Raw genomic sequence first — 19,546 nt, forward strand, 5'->3', positions numbered from 1 at the left:
GTCTCAACACTTACTCTCTCACCAGACCTATCTTCCCAACACCAGCCCTTTCTTCTCTTTCAGACTGTCCAAAAGATTACACCACCAAGGATTCCCTTTGCCCTACAGGTTGCTTTTCTGCCTACACATATGTCCCCACCAATGCTATAATTCAGCCACCCTATGTAAACATAGCAATCAGCCCAAACACAAAAAATTTCTAACCAAACCTTTAACCAGCTTATATTACAGGATTACCAACCCCTCTCCAAAGACGATGATCCTTATTAAACCTGGAACATGCCATCGCCACTGCAGACCAAGGGCTCATCTGAGGACCGCCCCCCCCCATCAATACAAAAATGAACTTCATCGCCCCTAATCAGAAGGAAGCAGTTACTGAAGACTGACCTTCACCCCTTCCCAAATCCTCTACCACTTATAAAACAGAAAAGGGAGGAATGTAAGAATATATAATTTATCCTCCATTTACTCCATGGTCGCAAGCACATAAACCTGTGAGAATTATGCCTGGACTTGCCTGGGGCTTGCCTCACCTTATCTCTAAACATCCCGACCCTCCCCCAAGGCAACAAGCTAAGCGGATCCACCACAATAAAAGGCACAAGTTTCTGCACCAAGCTGCTGCTCTCTCTGCTCTCTCTGTCTCTCTGTCCCCCTGTTCCTTCTCTCTCTCTCTCTCTCTCTCTCTTTCTCTCTCACTCTCACTCTCTGTTTCTCTCTCTCTCCCCCCCTCTGGGGCAGCCACTTTCTCTTTCAGATAATAAAATCTCTTGCGTGGGCCCATGTCTCCTGAGTCGTCCTGGGTAAGGAGGGTCGCAGCGAGATACCCTTTCATTAATGAAGAACACAAACTCGAATAATCTGTTCTGCTCCAACAATTCATTCCCAATAAACCTCCTATTGTCAAAAGTTATGTTATAAAACTGTTTAGGGAGGCGGAGCCAGGATGGCAGAGTGAGTAGAGCAGTGGAAATCTCCTCCCAAAAACACATAGAGCTATGAAAATATAACAAAGAAAAATCTTCCTAAAATAGAGACCACAGGACACAGGACAACATCCAGACCACATCCACACCTGCAAGAACCCAGCGCCTTGCGAAGGGGGTAAGATACAAGCCCCGGCCCGGCGGGACCCGAGTGCCCCTCCCCCCGGCTCCCGGCGGGTGGAAAGAAACCGGAGCGGTTTTTTTTTTTTTGGCGAGTGCTTTTTGGAAGCCTTAAAGGGACAGGCCCCCGTTGCTAGGGAGGCAGGGTGGCGGGACCGGTGAGCAGGTGCCTGGGACCAGTGCCTGAGGACAAAGAATATCCCGCGTTTCTCCCTGCGGGACCGGCGGGCGGGTGCCTCAGACCGGCGCCTGAGGACAGAGGAAATGGCACGTTTTTCCCCTTTTTTTTTCTCTTTTTGGCGAGCACTTTTTGGAAGCCTTAAAGGAACAGGGACCCCGGTGCTAGGGAGACAGGGTGGCGGGACTGGTGAGCGGGTGCCTGGGACTGGCGCCTGAGGACAAAGAATTCCCACGTTTTTCCCTGCGGGACTGGTGGGCGGGTGCCTAAGACCGGCACTTGAGGACAGAGGAAATCGCGCATTTTTTCCCCTTTTTTTTTTTCTCTTCTCTGCGAGTGCTTTTTGGAAGCCTAAAAGGGACAGGGACCCCAGTGCTAGGGAGGCAGGGCGGCGGGACTGGTGAGCGGGTGCCTGGGACTGGCACCTGAGGACAAAGAATATCCCACGTTTTTCCCTGTGGGACCGGTAGGTGGGTGCCTGAGACAGGCACCTGAGGACGGAGGAAATCGCGCGTTTTTCCCCTTTTTTTCTCTCTTTTTGGCGAGTGCTTTTTGGAAGCCTTAAAGGGACAGGGACCCCGGTGCTGGGGAGGCAGGGCGGCGGGACTGGTGAGCAGGTGCCTGGGACCAGCGCCTGAGGACAAAGAATATCGAGCATTCCTTCCCTGTGGGACCGGTGGGTGGGTGCTTTTTGGAAGCCTTGAAAGGACAGGGACCCTGGTGCTAGGGAGACAGGGCAGCAGGAACAGTGAGCGGGTGCCTGGGACAGGCACCTGAGGAAAAAAAAAAAAAAAAAATCGCGTGTTTTTTCTTTTTTTTTTTCTGTTCCCTCTCTCGTTGCTGTTGTTGTTTTGGTTTGGAGAGTGCTTTTTGGAAGTCTTAAAGGGGTAGGACAGGTCACCAAGACCAGAGGCAGGGAATCTGGGGATCTCTGGGCACTCTAACCCCCTGGGCACCAGGGAGCACAGAGATAAATAGCCTCCCGGCCGCTCTCCCTCCAACGGGGCTCCACCATTTTGGAGGAACAGCCCCAGCCAGGCCAAGCTCACAGCAACAGCGGAGATAAACCCCAAAGCAACTGGGCAGGAAGCAGAAGCCCTGTCTGCGCACAGCTGCCCAGCACAAGCCACTAGAGGTCGCTATTCTCCCAGGAAAAGGCTACAAACCAACAAGAAGGGAAGCTCTTCCAGTGGTCACTTGTACCAGCTCTGCAAACTATCTCTATCACCATGAAAAGGCAAAACTACAGGCAGACAAAGATCACAGAGACAACACCTGAGAAGGAGACAGACCTAACTAGTCCTCCTGAAAAAGAATTCAAAATAAAAATCATGAACATGCTGACAGAGATGCAGAGAAAAATGCAAGAGCAATGGGATGAGATGCAGAGAAAAATGCAAGAGCAGTGGGATGAGATGCAGAGAAAAATGCAAGAGCAGTGGGATGAAGTCCGGAAGAAGATCACAGATGTCAGGAAAGAGATCACAGAAGTGAAACAATCCCTGGAAGGATTTATAAGCAGAATGGATAAGATGCAAGAGGCCATTGAAGGAATAGAAGCGAGAGAACAGGAACGTATAGAAGCTGACATAGAGAGAGATAAAACGATCTCCAGGAATGAAACAACACTAAGAGAAATATGTAACCAATACAAAAGGAATAATATTCGTATTATAGGGGTACCAGAAGAAGAAGAAAGACGAAAAGGGATAGAAAGTGTCTTTGAAGAAATAATTGCTGAAAACTTCCCCAAACTGGGGGAGGAAATAATCGAACACACCATGGACTTACACAGAACCCCCAACAGAAAGGATTCAAGGAGGACAACACCAAGACACACAGTAATTCAAATGGCACGGATCAAGGACAAGGAAAGAGTTTTAAAGGCAGCTAGAGAGAAAAAGGTCACCTATAAAGGAAAACCAACCAGGCTAACATCAGACTTCTCAACAGAAAGCCTACAGGCCAGAAGAGAATGGCATGATACACTTAATGCAATGAAACAGAAGGGCCTTGAACCAAGGATACTGTATCCAGCACGACTATCATTTAAATATGATGGTGGGATTAAACAATTCCCAGACAAGCAAAAGCTGAGGGAATTTGCTTCCACAAACCACATCTACAGGGCATCCTACAGGGACTGCTCTAGATGGGAGCACTCCTAAAAAGAGCACAGAACAAAACACACAACATATGAGGAATGGAGGAGGAGGAATAAGAAGGGAGGGAAGAAAAGAATCTCCAGACAGTGTATATAACAGCTCAATAAGCGAGCTAAGTTAGGCAGTAAGATACTAAAGAAGCTAACCTTGAACCTTTGGTAACCACGAATCTAAAGCCTGCAATGGCAATAAGTACATATCTCTCAATAGTCACCCTAAATGTAAATGGACTTAATGCACCAATCAAAAGACACAGAGTAATAGAATGGATAAAAAAGCAAGACCCATCTATATGCTGCTTACAAGAAACTCACCTTAAACCCAAAGATAAGCATAGACTAAAAGTCAAGGGATGGAAAAACATATTTCAGGCAAACAACAGTGAGAAGAAAGCAGGGGTTGCAGTACTAATATCAGACAAAATAGACTTCAAAACAAAGAAAGTAACAAGAGATAAAGAAGGCCACTACATAATGATAAAGGGCTCAGTCCAACAAGAGGATATAACCATTCTAAATATATATGCACCCAATACAGGAGCACCAGCATATGTGAAGCAAGGAATACTAACAGAACTAAAGAGGAAAATAGACTGCAATGCATTCATTGTAGGAGACTTCAACACACCACTCACCCCAAAGGATAGATCCACCGGGCAGAAAATAAGTAAGGACACACAGGCACTGAACAACACACTAGAACAGATGGACCTAATAGACATCTATAGAACTCTACATCCAAAAGCAACAGGATATACATTCTTCTCAAGTGCACATGGAACATTCTCCAGAATAGACCACATACTAGCTCACAAAAAGAGCCTCAGTAAATTCCAAAATATTGAAATTCTACCAACCAATTTTTCAGACCACAAAGGTATGAAAGTAGAAATAAATTCTACAAAGAAAACAAAAAGGCTCACAAACACATGGAGGCTTGACAACATGCTACTAAATAATCAATGGATCAATGAACAAATCAAAATAGAGATCAAGGAATATATAGAAACAAATGACGACAACAACACTAAGCCCCAAGTTCTGTGGGATGCAGCGAAAGCAGTCTTAAGAGGAAAGTATATAGCAATCCAGGCACACTTGAAGAAGGAAGAACAATCCCAAATGAATAGTCTGACATCACAATTATTAAAACTGGAAAAAGAAGAACAAAGGAGGCCTAAAGTCAGCAGAAGGAAAGACATAATAAAGATCAGAGAAGAAATAAACAAAATTGAGAAGAATAAAACAATAGCAAAAATCAACGAAACCAAGAGCTGGTTCTTCGAGAAAATAAACAAAATAGATAAGCCTCTAGCCCAAATTATTAAGAGAAAAAGAGAGTCAACACAAATCAACATAATCAGAAATGAGAATGGAAAAATCACGACAGACTCCACAGAAATACAAAGAATTATTAAAGACTACTATGAAAACCTATATGCCAACAAGCTGGAAAACCTAGAAGAAATGGACAACTTCCTAGAAAAATACAACCTCCCAAGACTGACCAAGGAAGAAACACAAAAGTTAAACAAACCAATTACGAGCAAAGAAATTGAAACAGTAATCAAAAAACTACCCAAGAACAAAACCCCGGGGCCGGACGGATTTACCTCGGAATTTTATCAGACACACAGAGAAGACATAATACCCATTCTCCTTAAAGTGTTCCACAAGATAGAAGAAGAGGGAATACTCCCAAACTCATTCTATGAGGCCAACATCACCCTAATACCAAAACCAGGCAAAGACCCCACCAAAAAAGAAAATTACAGACCAATATCCCTGATGAATGTAGATTGAAAAATACTCAATAAAATATTAGCAAACAGAATTCAACAGTATATCAAAAGGATCATACACCATGACCAAGTGGGGTTCATCCCAGGGATGCAAGGATGGTACAACATTCGAAAATCCATCAACATCATCCACCACATCAACAAAAAGAAAGACAAAAACCACATGATCATCTCCATAGATGCTGAAAAAGCATTTGACAAAATTCAACATCCATTCATGATAAAAACTCTCAGCAAAATGGGAATAGAGGGCAAGTACCTCAACATAATAAAGGCCATATATGATAAACCCACAGCCAGCATTATACTGAACAGCGAGAAGCTGAAAGCATTTCCACTGAGATCGGGAACCAGACAGGGATGCCCACTCTCCCCACTGTTATTTAACATAGTACTAGAGGTCCTAGCCACGGCAATCAGACAAAACAAAGAAATACAAGGAATCCAGATTGGTAAAGAAGAAGTTAAACTGTCACTATTTGCAGATGATATGATACTGTACATAAAAAAACCCTAAAGATTCCACTCCAAAACTACTAGAACTGATATCGGAATACAGCAAAGTTGCAGGATACAAAATTAACACACAGAAATCTGTAGCTTTCCTATACACTAACAAGGAATCAATAGAAAGACAAATCAGGAAAACAATTCCATTCACCATTGCATCAAAAAGAATAAAATACCTAGGAATAAACCTAACCAAAGTGAAAGACTTATACTCTGAAAACTACAAGTCATTCTTAAGAGAAATTAAAGGGGACACTAATAAATGGAAACTCATCCCATGCTCATGGCTAGGAAGAATTAATATCGTCAAAATGGCCATCCTGCCCAAAGCAATATACAGATTTGATGCAATCCCTCTCAAATTACCAGCAACATTCTTCAAGGAATTGGAACAAATAATTCAAAAATTCATATGGAAACACCAAAGACCCCGAATAGCCAAAGCAATCCTGAAAAAGAAGAATAAAGTAGGGGGGATCTCACTCCCCAACTTCAAGCTCTACTACAAAGCCATAGTAATCAAGACAATTTGGTACTGGCACAAGAACAGAGCCACAGACCAGTGGAACAGATTAGAGACCCCAGAAATTAACCCAAACATATATGGTCAATTAATATTTGATAAAGGAGCCATGGACATACAATGGCAAAATGACAGTCTCTTCAACAGATGGTGCTGGCAAAACTGGACAGCTACATGTAGGAGAATGAAACTGGACCATTGTCTAACCCCATATACAAAGGTAAACTCAAAATGGATCAAAGACCTGAACGTAAGTCATGAAACCATTAAACTCTTGGAAAAAAACATAGGCAAAAACCTCTTAGACATAAACATGAGTGATCTCTTCTTGAACATATCTCCCCAGGCAAGGAAAACAACAGCAAAAATGAGCAAGTGGGACTACATTAAGCTGAAAAGCTTCTGTACAGCGAAAGACACCATCAATAGAACAAAAAGGAAACCTACAGTATGGGAGAATATATTTGAAAATGACACATCCGATAAAGGCTTGACGTCCAGAATATATAAAGAGCTCACACGCCTCAACAAACAAAAAACAAATAACCCAATTAAAAAATGGGCAGAGGAACTGAACAGACAGTTCTCCAAAAAAGAAATACAGATGGCCAAGAGACACATGAAAAGATGCTCCACATCGCTAATTATCAGAGAAATGCAAATTAAAACTACAATGAGGTATCACCTCACACCAGTAAGGATAGCTGCCATCCAAAAGACAAACAACAACAAATGTTGGCAAGGCTGTGGAGAAAGGGGAACCCTCCTACACTGCTGGTGGGAATGTAAATTAGTTCAACCATTGTGGAAAGCAGTATGGAGGTGCATCAAAATGCTCAAAACAGACCTACCATTTGACCCAGGAATTCCACTCCTAGGAGTTTACCCTAAGAACGCAGCAATCAAGTTTGAGAAAGACAGATGCACCCCTATGTTTATCGCAGCACTATTTACAATAGCCAAGAATTGGAAGCAACCTAAATGTCCATCAGTAGATGAATGGATAAAGAAGATGTGGTACATATACACAATGGAATACTACTCAGCCATAAGAAGTGGAAAAATCCAACCATTTCCAGCAACATGGATGGAGCTGGAGAGTATTATGCTCAGTGAAATAAGCCAAGTGGAGAAAGAGAGATACCAAATGATTTCACTCATCTGAGGAGTATAGGAACAAAGGAAAAACTGAAGGAACAAAACAGCAGCAGAATTACAGAACCCAAAAATGGACTAACAGGTACCAAAGGGAAAGGAACTGGGGAGGATGGGTGGGCAGGGAGGGATAAGGGGGGGAAAGAAGGGGGGTATTAAGATTAGCATGCATGGGAGGGAGGGAGAAAGGGGAGGGTGGGCTGCACAACACAGAGAGGACAAGTAGTGACTCTACAACATTTTGCTAAGCTGATGGACAGTAACCGTAATGTGGTTGTTAGGGGGGACCTGATATAGGGGAGAGCATAGTAAACATAGTATTCTTCATGTAAGTGTAGATTAAAAATTAAAAAAAAAAAAAAAAGGAAGAAAGAAAAGGGGGATTACTCCTTAACAGGATAAAACTATTGGTAAATCAAAGATCAACGCATGCTTTAAATATCCTTAATGTTGATCACTTAAAGGGTGTCAGATGATCAGCTATGGAGGTACTCTTTTCTGATAATATTCCTTTCTCTTAATTAAAAAAAAAAAAAAAAAAGCAGTTACTGTGTGCTGACCTCCAATGAGTTCTGCACAGTGGTATAGAGGGCATGTCAAAGTGTGGGCAAAGGGTCTGTTTGTTTCTATGCAGAAGATCAAGGCCTAGCTTGGATACCCAGAAAATGAACTAAGATACGATATGAGGAGGAGCTTCCGGCATCAGCACTCTCTGGAGGACTCATGCCAGGGGATGATCATCAAAAAGCCTCCACAGGGATCCGGACGATGCTGCGGTTGTGGCTGCATCCAGCCCACCGTCTCCTGGACTTGCCATAAGAATGAGGAGGGAGATGTCTAGGCTGGCATGTGCATACAGTGAGACAACGAATTTCACTGGATCTGTACTGTTGGAACTCAACCAGGAGTTGGGAGGGGTGCAAGTTGTAACACTCCAAAATCTCATGACTATAGACTATCTATGGTTAAAAGAACATATGGGATGTGAACAGATCCCAGAAATGGGCTGCTTTAATTTGTCTGATGGTTCAAGTACAGTTGGACAATATCCATCATATCATAGATAAATTTTCACAAATGCCTAGGGTGCCTAAATGGTTTTCTTGGCTTCACTGGAGATGGATGGTATTTATAGATTTGCTTTGTTTATGTCACCGTATTCCTATTATGTTAATATGTGTGTGCAAATTAGTTAGTAGTTTAAAACCTATACATACTTAAGGTACTATACAAGAAGATATGTCAAAGAAATAATCAATCCTCCCATGTTTCCTTCATATGCTACATCTATAGCTTTTCTTCTTCCTTCCTAATTACAACCCTTAAATAGAATTCGTGCCTCATATCGAATTTACCGAGTATCATAATTCCTCCAGGTGGTAAAGATACCTCGAGACAAGTGCTGGGCATAGAAGCCACAGGGCATAAATCTGCAAAGAAGTAAAAAGCTAACCTTTTCAAACAATATGGCTTCTCTCTCACTTACCAACTTTACATTTCCCTGTATGGCCCCGGAAGATGACTGGTTAGCCAGAGACGGGTAAGATTCCTCAAGGGAGGAACAACCTAAGACAGGCACAGTCGCAGGGGGGCCATCAGGTGAGAAATTGGGGATCAACAGAGGTGAGGCTCAGAACCTCACCCCCCCTGCTTTGAGAGAAATCTTCTGCATCCGTGGATGTCTTGCTGCCCTTGTCTAGCCTGGATTAATACTCCATAGGCACACACCTGATCATCTGATCATCTACATTTGCCTTCTTACAGCACTAAACTATGTGTTCTACCTTTATCTTGCATCTACCTACCACTTCAGCATTTTATTAAAAATAAAAATAATAATAGTAATAGGAGAAATGTGGGATCAACATATAAATCAAGTACAAAAATCAAACGAATATTCATATTTGACCTGATTGTTTATAGGTCATATTGCATGATCAAAACCGAAAGTTTCTGTGATGAATGCCCTTGTACTGTTCACCATGTAAGAATTTATTCACTATGTAAGAATTCGTTCACCATGTAAGAACTTGTTCGTTATGCTTCAGAAGATTGGAGACTGACGAGAATTAGGCTTGAGATGGATTAATGATTGTACATTGAGCGTTGACCCCCCTATACTGAATTTTATTGTTGTTAACAACCATTTGATCAATAAATATGAGAGATGCCCTCTCAAAAAAAAAAAAAAACTGTTTAAAGAGCATTAAACGGAGTAAGGGGCCAGGGAGTTTCAGTCTCAAAATAATAAATTCATTTTTCCTGCAATACTTTCAATAATAAGGTATTTAAGTAAAAGTTCTCATCCCGCTAAGGCAGTCTAGCTTTTAGTTATACCAAGATTTTGCACAAGAGTAAAGCCTTTCTTTTCCTATTCAAATTAGCATTGCCAAAAGAGCACAACTCCTCTCAACATTATCATAGATATCACCCACTGTTGTGAAATAGAAAGCAGAAAGACCATTTACACACTTTTCCCTACTGAAGCCATACTGATTTGCTTAATGCAAACTGTGTGTCATGGGATGGTACAGAAGTAGGTACCAGGGGATCATACCCTGCATGGGAAGGTCAGGAAGGCCCCCCTAGAGAAGTGAGACTTTAGGGATGAGCAGGAGGCAGTTAAGCAGCAGGGAGAAGAAAAGGGAGAGAAGTTGTGCTAAGGCAGAGAGAACTACATTTATAAAGGCCCTAGGGAGAGAATGGACCACCCACATTTCAAAGAACAGAACTTAGTGCAAATGAGGAAAAAGTATCATATGGGGGAGGCAGAACATGTGGTCTTGTGATCCACAGGAAGAGTTTGAATTTTACAATTTTAACAATGGGAAACCTTTCCAAGTTTTAAGTAGAGAAGTCACACAATCATCCTTCATTTTAGTTGTCTTTCCCCACTCCAACCAACCACGCTGGGCTTGTTCTCATCCACACTTGCTTCTTTGTACTTCCTACCTCTTTCTCAATGCCCAGCATCTGACTTCTGCACTCCACTAAAAACTGCTTTCTTTAAGGTATCTGTTGATCTTTCAGTTGTTATTCAATGAAGCCCTTCAGTTTGACTTATTTGTCCCATCTCAGCATGTGGGCCTGCTGACCAGCAACTCCCTCCCACCTCACTTCTATGGTTCTTTCTCTCTGGTCTTTTTTGCAAGCTCTTTCTCTACCAACACGTTTAAATGCTGCTGTCAAGATTCCATCCTTGCCTTCGACATTTCCAAACCCTCTGTATTTTCCCAGGATGACGTCATCCTCATTGAGGCCCTCAAATACCACCTATATGCTCATGATTTCCAAAATCATATTTACAGCTCAGACCTCTCCTGAACTCCAAATTTATATATTCAACTATTTCCATTTCAGTGTCTACCAGGCATCTTGAATTGAACTGAACAGTTTCAAAGCCAAACAAATGTATCTCCTTACCACATCTCCCCTTCTTTCCTCCTGTCACCATCCTAGTTCAGGAGCTCAACAAAATATTCAGTTTTAACAATGCTGCTCATGTGAAACTTTCATAAGATTTTATATCAATGGTAATTTAATTAAAAAAAAAAAACAGAGTAGAATGATGGTTACCAGGGGTCGAAGGATGGGGGACTTTGTGAGATTTACAAATTTGGGTACAAATTTGCAATGAGTAGATAAATAAGACCTAGAGTTGCTAAGAGACTAGATCTTAATTGTTCCCACCACAAAAAAGAAATGATAATTATGTGATGTGATAGGGGTGTTAGCTAACACTACAGTGGTAATCATACTGCAGTATATAAATGTATCCAACCAAAACACTGTAGCCCTTAAACTTATGAATATGTCAATTATATTTCAACTTAAAAATTTTTTTGACAAAAAAAAAGAATTCAGGTTTACTTCAACAGGTTTACTTCGCTGTGCTACCTGCCTACAGTTAGCCCCATCCAAACCAATGGTAGGATGATCTTGCTAAAATGTATATGATCATAATACTTTCAGGCTTAAAGTTCCTTGGTGAGTCAGTCCTATCCACTAGCTCAAGTCCCTCAGTCTGATTTACAAGGGTCTCCTAGGCTCTTACTCTCAGCCTAATGTCTCCATCTCTCCAGCACCTCAACTTCACACCACACTCAACAGCTAACCTGTTGGAAGTTGCCTTGCATTCTATGTTCTGTGTCTTCGCGCACATCTCTTCCTTCTCTGGAACACTAATTCTCTCTCCTTCCCTTATTCTCTTCACCTGGACAACATGTCCTTCAAGACTTAGGTAAGGCCCTCCTTCCTCCAGAAAGCTTCACCAGAACACCCAGGTGCACCCATATAGGGGAAACAGCATGCTGCACTTAACACTAGCTTTCACATTTATTACTTTTGTCTTTATCTGCTTCCCTATTTACCAACTCCCCAATAGGCTGGATCCTTGAAAGCAGGGTCTCAGTCTCAGTCTAACACAGGCATGTAATAGGTGTGTTATGAGTGAATGAATGAAAATTTGGAATTGCAGGGAGGCCCTAAAGAGCACAGTCCAGAACATGAGCTCAAGAGTGCAAACTTTATCAGTGGCATTCTCTGCTCAATCTCCAAGGCCCAGGGCAGGGGCTGGCATACCAGTGACCCTCAACACCTACTTGTAGAATTGCTGAATGGATACTCCAGAGTCTAAGAAAAATGTCTAAACTCTTCCTAGACTTGTTTTCATAACTTTCTTGGTTTGTGATCTACTTTTACTGTAACACCAGTGTACACTGCATGGTTTTTCCTGACCAACCAAATGCTCTTGTTAATCCACTGGGGAAAAATAATAAAGAGCACCAACTACCCACTAAACTAAAGGATTCTTAGGCACAAGTACATGGAAGAATTTCCTGAACTCCTTGAAATGGAACATGACATTTTCAGTGTATGTGTTGGTGCATTTTTCTGTTGAGAGGGGGATTACAGTTTTCAAGAACATGAGTGATACCAAAAAAACAAAAGAAAATTCTGCTTAACCAAAATGTTAAGTTGAATTAAGCTGCAGCATTCATCCTTCTCTTTTCAAATCTATTTTGAAATATTACTAGCAACTTGGGAGACAGTAGCCTCTTCTTAAATATAACTGGAGAAGACACAGCTGACAGGCTTTCACATAACGATTCCTACTAGAATTAGCATTTAAAATTTTCTATAATTGGGAAAGTCCTCACCAGCATTCTTTAAAGTTAGTACCCTATTTTAACATACTTTGTACCCATGTGAATCAGGGTATTATACTTCCTGCTAATGTGCTCAAGAAAATGTTACATTCTGAACATAATGACAAAAGAAACATTTTTTACTGTTATCTAATTAAATGGAATAGGGGAAAACCCAGGATAATCCAGATTTGCAGGAAAACCTTTTCTTGTTGTTTTACTGTACACATCATAGCGAACCCAACAGGGCAGCAGCATTTAACTAAACATTCAATTCAGTCTTAGGAATCACATGCCAATAATTAAACAGTGGTGAACAGACAATAAAATCCTTTGAAATAAATACTGTTTGAATGAAAAGTTTCTATAGTTGACCTAGAGAAGCTAGTCACAAGAATTCAACTACATAATTCCATTTACACGAGTTCGATGACGGGCAAGACTAGAATGGTGGTAAGAAATCAAAACAGTGGTGGCGATGGGGTGGAGAAGGGGACATGACTGCACCCACGGGGGTAATGGACAAGTGATTTTGAGTGGTGCCTGCAAAGGTGTATACATTTAAGAAGCTCGCTTAACTACATACATATATATTTTACTGCATACAAAGAATGCCTCAAAGAAAATAAGGTGAACGTCACTGTATTATTCCTTTTAACTATTAAAACCACAGCTATTCTCGTTTCTGGAAGCTCTCTGTGGAGAACGACCCACACACTGAGGCACTAAGCTCTGAGAAAATTAAGACTGCCGATCCGCCACGAGCTGTCGCCGCCACTATGGCTTAGGCGCTACCATTCGCGAGGCCCAAGAGCCACCAAAACACCGAGACGAGGGCGGGCTGCGCCTTGGGCACCGAACACCTGGCGGGCCACAAAGGTGCGGGCGGAAAGAGCTCCAGGCCCAGGGCGGGCGAGCGAGCGGCCGCGACGCGCCGTCCCTGCCCACAACCCCACCGCCCCTCGGGCGGCCAGCGGGTCTCGCCGGGACCTCCCGGGCGGCGGAGCACGTACACACACGCCACTAGGCGCCGCTGTGACACCGCCTTCTAAAACTGTGAGCCTGAAGCACCCTTGTCTGAAGTAATTTTTTTTCAAAAGAGACCAGGGGCTCGGTCGGCGCAGGCGCAGCCCTGACACGGCCCGAGCGCCGCCACTTCCGTCCCGAGCGGGAGGCGGGGGAGGAGGGAGGGAGCCGGCGGTGCGAGCCCGGATCCTCGAAGAAGGACCGCGGCTGCTCCGCGGGCCTGCAACTCACCAGGTACAGCTGCTGCCAGCGATTCTGAGCATCCAGTTCCTCAAACTCCCGCTCGACAGTGGCAGACATGGCGGCGGAATGGAGCTGGAGCGAGCGGAGCCTGCGCCCGCGGAGAGGTTCAGGCCCCGCACGATCCGGGGAGAGCACTGGCGCTGTGGCGCATGCGCGCTCAGCGCCCCGCCCCGCCCCCACGCCGGTCCCGGCCGGCCGCGGGGAAAGTACCTGGAGCGTCGGACGTCAGCGCGCCAGCTCACGGCACGCGGGTCGGCCGAATGCGGGGCGGGGCTCGGGGAAGGCGTGGTCCAGAGAGCGCCCAGGTAGACAGGGGGCGGGGCCAAAGGCTGCGGTCCGGGGACCTGGGGCAGGAGGCGGCCAGCTCCTGGACTGGGGACTGGTGCTAGGATGGAGGGAGGTGGGGTACCATTAAGTTTACTGGGAGTGGAGCAGGTGGAGAAATCTCCTGAGACCTCTTCCTTCTTGCTGACCCATTTCTCTTTTCTTAATTTTTTTAATGAGGTATTTGAATGTTATTTTAAACTTCATCTAGGTCAGTTTAGTGACCTGTGCCCAACTTTGAAACAAATTCCTCAGCTCCTGAATATAAACCAGATCCTCTACACTGGTAGGTTTTGTGCCAAATCAACCACTATAGCAAAAGAAGCAGCATTCTGTCCTGGAGTTAGGGAGACTACATATTAAGTAAACATTACGCAATTTAAAAGTTAGTGTTGCCTGTAAAAAGAGCAGATCATCTTACTACGCAAATGTGCTGCTTACGGAAATCATCTTGCTTCACTTAAAATTCAAATAATTCATAGTTGGTAAACGCATGTGCTTCTATTATCTTCATAAGAACTGTGAAAGGTTTGAAATTTTTTTGCTGTACTGTCCAATACTGATATTTAAATTTCAATTAAAATTAAGTGAAATAATAAAGATTCTCTCCTTGATTAAACTCTACTTAGGTTCCTCTGAGCTCTTTTTCAACTAGCCTTGCCTTTTGGACTTCCCTGTTTGTCTCTGCGTGTCCAATTATAGCCAGAATCCTCCACTCTCAATATCTGATCACCCTTAATATTTAATCAGTTTCCACATCCACAGCCCCCCAGGTGATGTCTGATCTCCCTGGCCAGCCTTCAGCAAGAATCCATTTAGGGCAATTTAGCCAGCATTGCCGTAATCATTCCTCTGCTAAAAACAAGACAGCAGGCAGAGGTGTTACTTGCTAAGCTCCGCCTCACCAAACCTAGACTTGACTTAATTAAGTTAATAGAAGATTCTAGAAATGGACTCTTAAAAGATGAGTCAGGAATTACCTGATCAGCACTAGTTAGACCCTTACCTGATAGGCCCCTGCCATCCCCTAAAGTAATCTTGTACTAGCCAAAAAAATATTTTTTTTTTGCTAGTATAACTAACTTGTTCCTTCTTCTGCTTGTAGAAGCCTTTCAGTTTGTACAGGTACTTGGAGCTCCCTTTAATCTGCTAGACTGGATGTTGCCCAATTCATAAATTCTATAAAACCAGTAAGATCTTTAAAATTTACTTAGTTGAATTTCTTTCTTAACACCTCTTAGTAATTCTTTATCCACAACCCCTCCACCTTGCACCTTGGCTGTAAGTTCCCACATGCTTTTCCTGTATTCAGAGTTGAGCCCAATCTTCCCCACTGCAAGATCCGTTTCAGTGGTCTCTATTCCTTTCTCAGTGGTCCCTTCCCCTTCAATAAAGTCTTCCTCACATCATCATCTTCAAGTGTCATGAATAATTTTTTTCTTTAAACACAAATGAAGACCTCAGTTCCTCAGTGGTACTAGCCACATTTCAAATATTCAGTGGCCACATGTAGCCTATGGCTGATGTATTGCAGAGCACACATATCTATCATTGAAGTTCTGTGGGACAGAGCTGCCTGAGAGGACTGAAATAGTTGGAACAAAAAGTGTTCTTACATATGTAAAATAAAACACTGATTAAAAAATAAAACAGCACTGTGGGATCTAGAAGAAATGGTATTAACAGAAAATAGGCAGTCAACCAGCATCTCTACTTAATGTAATTTTGGAATACATGAAAGCGCACTCCAGAAATACAACCTAATTGTTCTGGTTTCTGAAATTCTGTCACTGAAACATTTAGATTAAAGGCATAGTATCTCCCAGGATAGCCCATGATTGTCGGCATTACTGGGGAGGAGAATGTTTTCCTTCTCCCTCCTAGGTTCTTTGGCTGGTTTAATAAATTAATGTAAGACAAAGAGGAAAAAACTTGCATATGTACAGGGGCCTTATAAGAATAATTAAGGTTTCTGTGCCACCTTGAGCTAAGGAGTGGGGTAGGGACCTAGGGCTTCAAAGGGGAGAAGGGGGGATTCACAGGACAATATGAAGAGCAGATTTTTGTAATTGGATGCCATATAGATAGGTCATTAAGATAGAAAAGTTATCTCTTGGTAATAGCTCTGTTTCTAGGCAAGGTCCCCTATCTAAATTCTTCTAGGTAGTTTAAGGGAGAGAGTAAATTTTCTTGAGTCTGCTGGGTCTTGATGACCTTCAGCTCAAAATAGTCCACATTCTGGGGAGACTTGTTCTTAGTCTCTTCTGTATCCATCAGTGCATCAGATTGCTTTGCAACCTGAAAAGACATATTGTTTTATGAAGGAAAAGCAACCTGTTTGCCCACTTAAGATCAACTGATTTCCTCCAAGGTTGGCAATGGTGGGGGTTTCCTCTGAAAGGAAGGGCATCTTGATTTCAAATCAACAATTCTTGTCACCAGATATTTACCAATTCTTTGGAACTCACTTGTCAACCTCCCTGGTGTGAGTAGTGCTTGCCCTTCTAACAGTGTGTCTTACTTGTCTGAGAACAGCTGCAAGTCTGACTCTGTGGTTCTCACACCAGCCTTTTCCATCAATGGTGAGCTTGTTAAAAATGCAAATTTCAGGCCTCACCCCAACCTACTAATCAATCTCTGGTGATGGAGTCCAGGTAACTGCTTTAACAAGATCTTCATGGGATTCTTCTACATGTTGAAGTTTTAAAACTATTGCTCTAGAAGAACAGAGCTTTCCTAAAGCTTAGACATGAACAGAACACATGAGAGAGTAGCTTGCTTCTAGATATTCGATTTATAAGATATGGCCTGTTCTTTTAAGCATATAATGCCCAACCCAACTGGTTCCTACCTTGCCATTTCCAACAACCACAAACCTATAGATAGACCTTGCCCACTTTGAAGTCAACATCAAAAGTTTTCAAGATTCATAACTATCAGGCTTAGCTTTTACCCCCAAATTGTTGAAGTGCCATGATAGTAGTTTACTATTGTGTACATACTTTTAAATATTTGACAAAATATATAAGGAACAAAGTCTATTAATTTAAAAATTATTTTTAAGTGAATTTCTGTTTTTTAAAAATCATCCATCTGTATTTTTAAATAATAGTAATTATATGTGAATATTTATTAATTGTACAGGTACTGTTTGGTGGATTATATATTTGAGTTAATGGCAATATCTTGGCGCCTTCAGCTTCTGCAGCCCACAAGCTGAGAACCACTCATTTAGACCAAAGGAAAGGGGCCATAGCAAGAATTTAGAGTCCCTTCTTTCACTGGAATAAGGCCTGCCTTCTGAATTTCAGTTTCTGTCTAAGAAACTCCAATTCCCCAAATGATGATTAACATGAGGAGTTTATATCCCTTTCAGGGCAAACTCTATTACTACCCTTGGAACCAACAACTGGAACTCCAAAGGAGTTTCAATATACAGCCAAAAGCTAGCTGTTCTTACAGGAGACATACACTTACAGAGCTGGGCAGATATTTGTTGTGTTGCTCAGTTTCCCATGAGGATGGAGCTTTAATTAAGTACAAACACATATTTTTTTTAAAACATTTTACTGAAATTGTTAGAAAAGAGAAAAACAAAGAACATATCTATTGATAATAACTCTAAATGTAAATGTATTGAATTCATCAATGAAAAGACATACAGTTACTCAATGGATAAAAAAATAAGACCAGTCTATATGTGGCCTATAAAAGACTCACTTTAAACCCAAAACATACACAGACTAAAAGTGAAGGGATGGAAAAAGATATTTCATGCAACTAAAAGGGAGAAAAAAGCAGGAGTTGCAGTACTTGTATCAGACACAATAGACTTCAAAACAAAGAAAGTAACAAGAGACAAAGAAGAACACTACATAATGGTAAAGGGGGCGGTCCAACAAGAGGATTATAAATACCTGTGCACTCAAATATTTGAAACAAATACTAACAAACTTCAATGGAGAAACAGAATGCAATGCATTCATTTTAGGAGACTTCAACACACCACCCACTCCAAAGGACATATCAGCCAGACAGAAAATAAGTAAGGACACAGAGCCACTGAAAAACACATTGGAACAGAAGGATCTAACAGACATCTACAGAACTTTCTACCCAAAAGCAGAAGGATACACATTCTTCTCAAGAACACATGGAACATTTTCAAGAATAGATCATATACTAGGCCACAAAAAGAGCCTCAGTAAATTCAAAAAGATTGAAATTGTACCAACCGGCTTCTCAGACCACAAAGATATGAAATTAGAAGTAAATTACACAAAGGAAACAAAAAGCCCACAAACATGGAGGCTTCACAACATGCTCCTAAATAATCAATGGATCAATGACCAGATAAAAACAGAGATCAAGCAATATATGGAGATGAATGACAGTAACTCAACACTGCAGAATCTGTGGGATGCAGCAAAGGGAGTGCTAAGACAGAAGTATATTGCAATATGGGCCTATCTCAGAAAAGAAGAACAATCCCATATGAACAGTCTAAACTCACAATTAATGAAACTACAAAAAGAGGAAAAAATAGGCCCAAAGACAGTAGAAGGAAGGACATAATAAAGATTAGGGCAGAAATGAATAAAATTGAGAAGCATAAAACAATAGAAAATCAGTGAAAGCAAGAGCTGGTTCTTCAAGAAAAGTAAAAAAATAGATAAACTGTTAACCAGACTTATTTTTAAAAAAAGAGTCTACACACAAAAACAGAATCAGAACTGAGAAAGGAAAAATCACCAAAATACAAAGAATTACAAGAGAATACTATGAAAAATTATTTGCAAACTAATTGGATAACCTAGAAAAAATGGAAAACTTTCTGGAAAAATACAGCCTTCCAAGACCAACCCAAGAAGAAACAGAAAATCTCAAAAGACCAATTACCAGCAATGAAGTTGAATTGCTAATTAAAAAACTACCTAACAACAAAACCATAGTCCAGAGGTTTCAGTGCTAAATTTTATCAAACATTTAGTGAAGACCTAACACCCATCCTCCTTGAAGTTTCCCAAAAAGTAGAAGAGGCGGGAATACTTCCAAACTCATTCTATGAGGTTCTATAAGGCCAGAATCACTCTAATACCAAAACCAGGCAAAGACACTACAAAAAAGAAAATTACAGACCAATATCTCTGATGAACATAGATGCAAAAATGTTCAACAAAATATTAGCAAACTGAATTCAAAAATACATCAAAAAGATCATCCATCATGATCAAGTAGGATTTATCCCAGGGATGTAAGGATGGTACAATATTTAAAACTCCATCAACATCATACACCACATCAACAAAAAGGACAAAAACCACATGATCATCTCCATAGATGCTGAAAAAGCATTTGACAAAAT

At 41.7% G+C, this 19,546-nt stretch overlaps 1 protein-coding gene across 4 annotated transcripts in view; it reads right to left on the bottom strand.

The window, feature by feature from the left end:
* PTPN2 (protein tyrosine phosphatase non-receptor type 2) overlaps positions 1–14,137 on the bottom strand; it is a 130,225-nt gene extending 116,088 nt beyond the window's left edge. Inside the window, exon 1 of one of the 4 annotated variants that reach the window (XM_037025735.2) lies at positions 13,846–14,133. In XM_037025735.2, coding sequence (XP_036881630.1) covers positions 13,846–13,914 — 69 coding nt within the window. In that variant the 5' untranslated portion in view covers positions 13,915–14,133. Of the gene's footprint in view, positions 1–13,845 lie in introns of all 4 variants that reach the window. The other 3 variants (XM_037025726.2, XM_037025731.2, XM_037025723.2) reach the window with 3 other exon arrangements.
* Positions 14,138–19,546: the final 5,409 nt, after the last annotated feature.

Source organism: Manis javanica, chromosome 9 (genome assembly GCF_040802235.1).
Source record: "Manis javanica isolate MJ-LG chromosome 9, MJ_LKY, whole genome shotgun sequence".
NCBI classification, from domain to species: domain Eukaryota; kingdom Metazoa; phylum Chordata; class Mammalia; order Pholidota; family Manidae; genus Manis; species Manis javanica.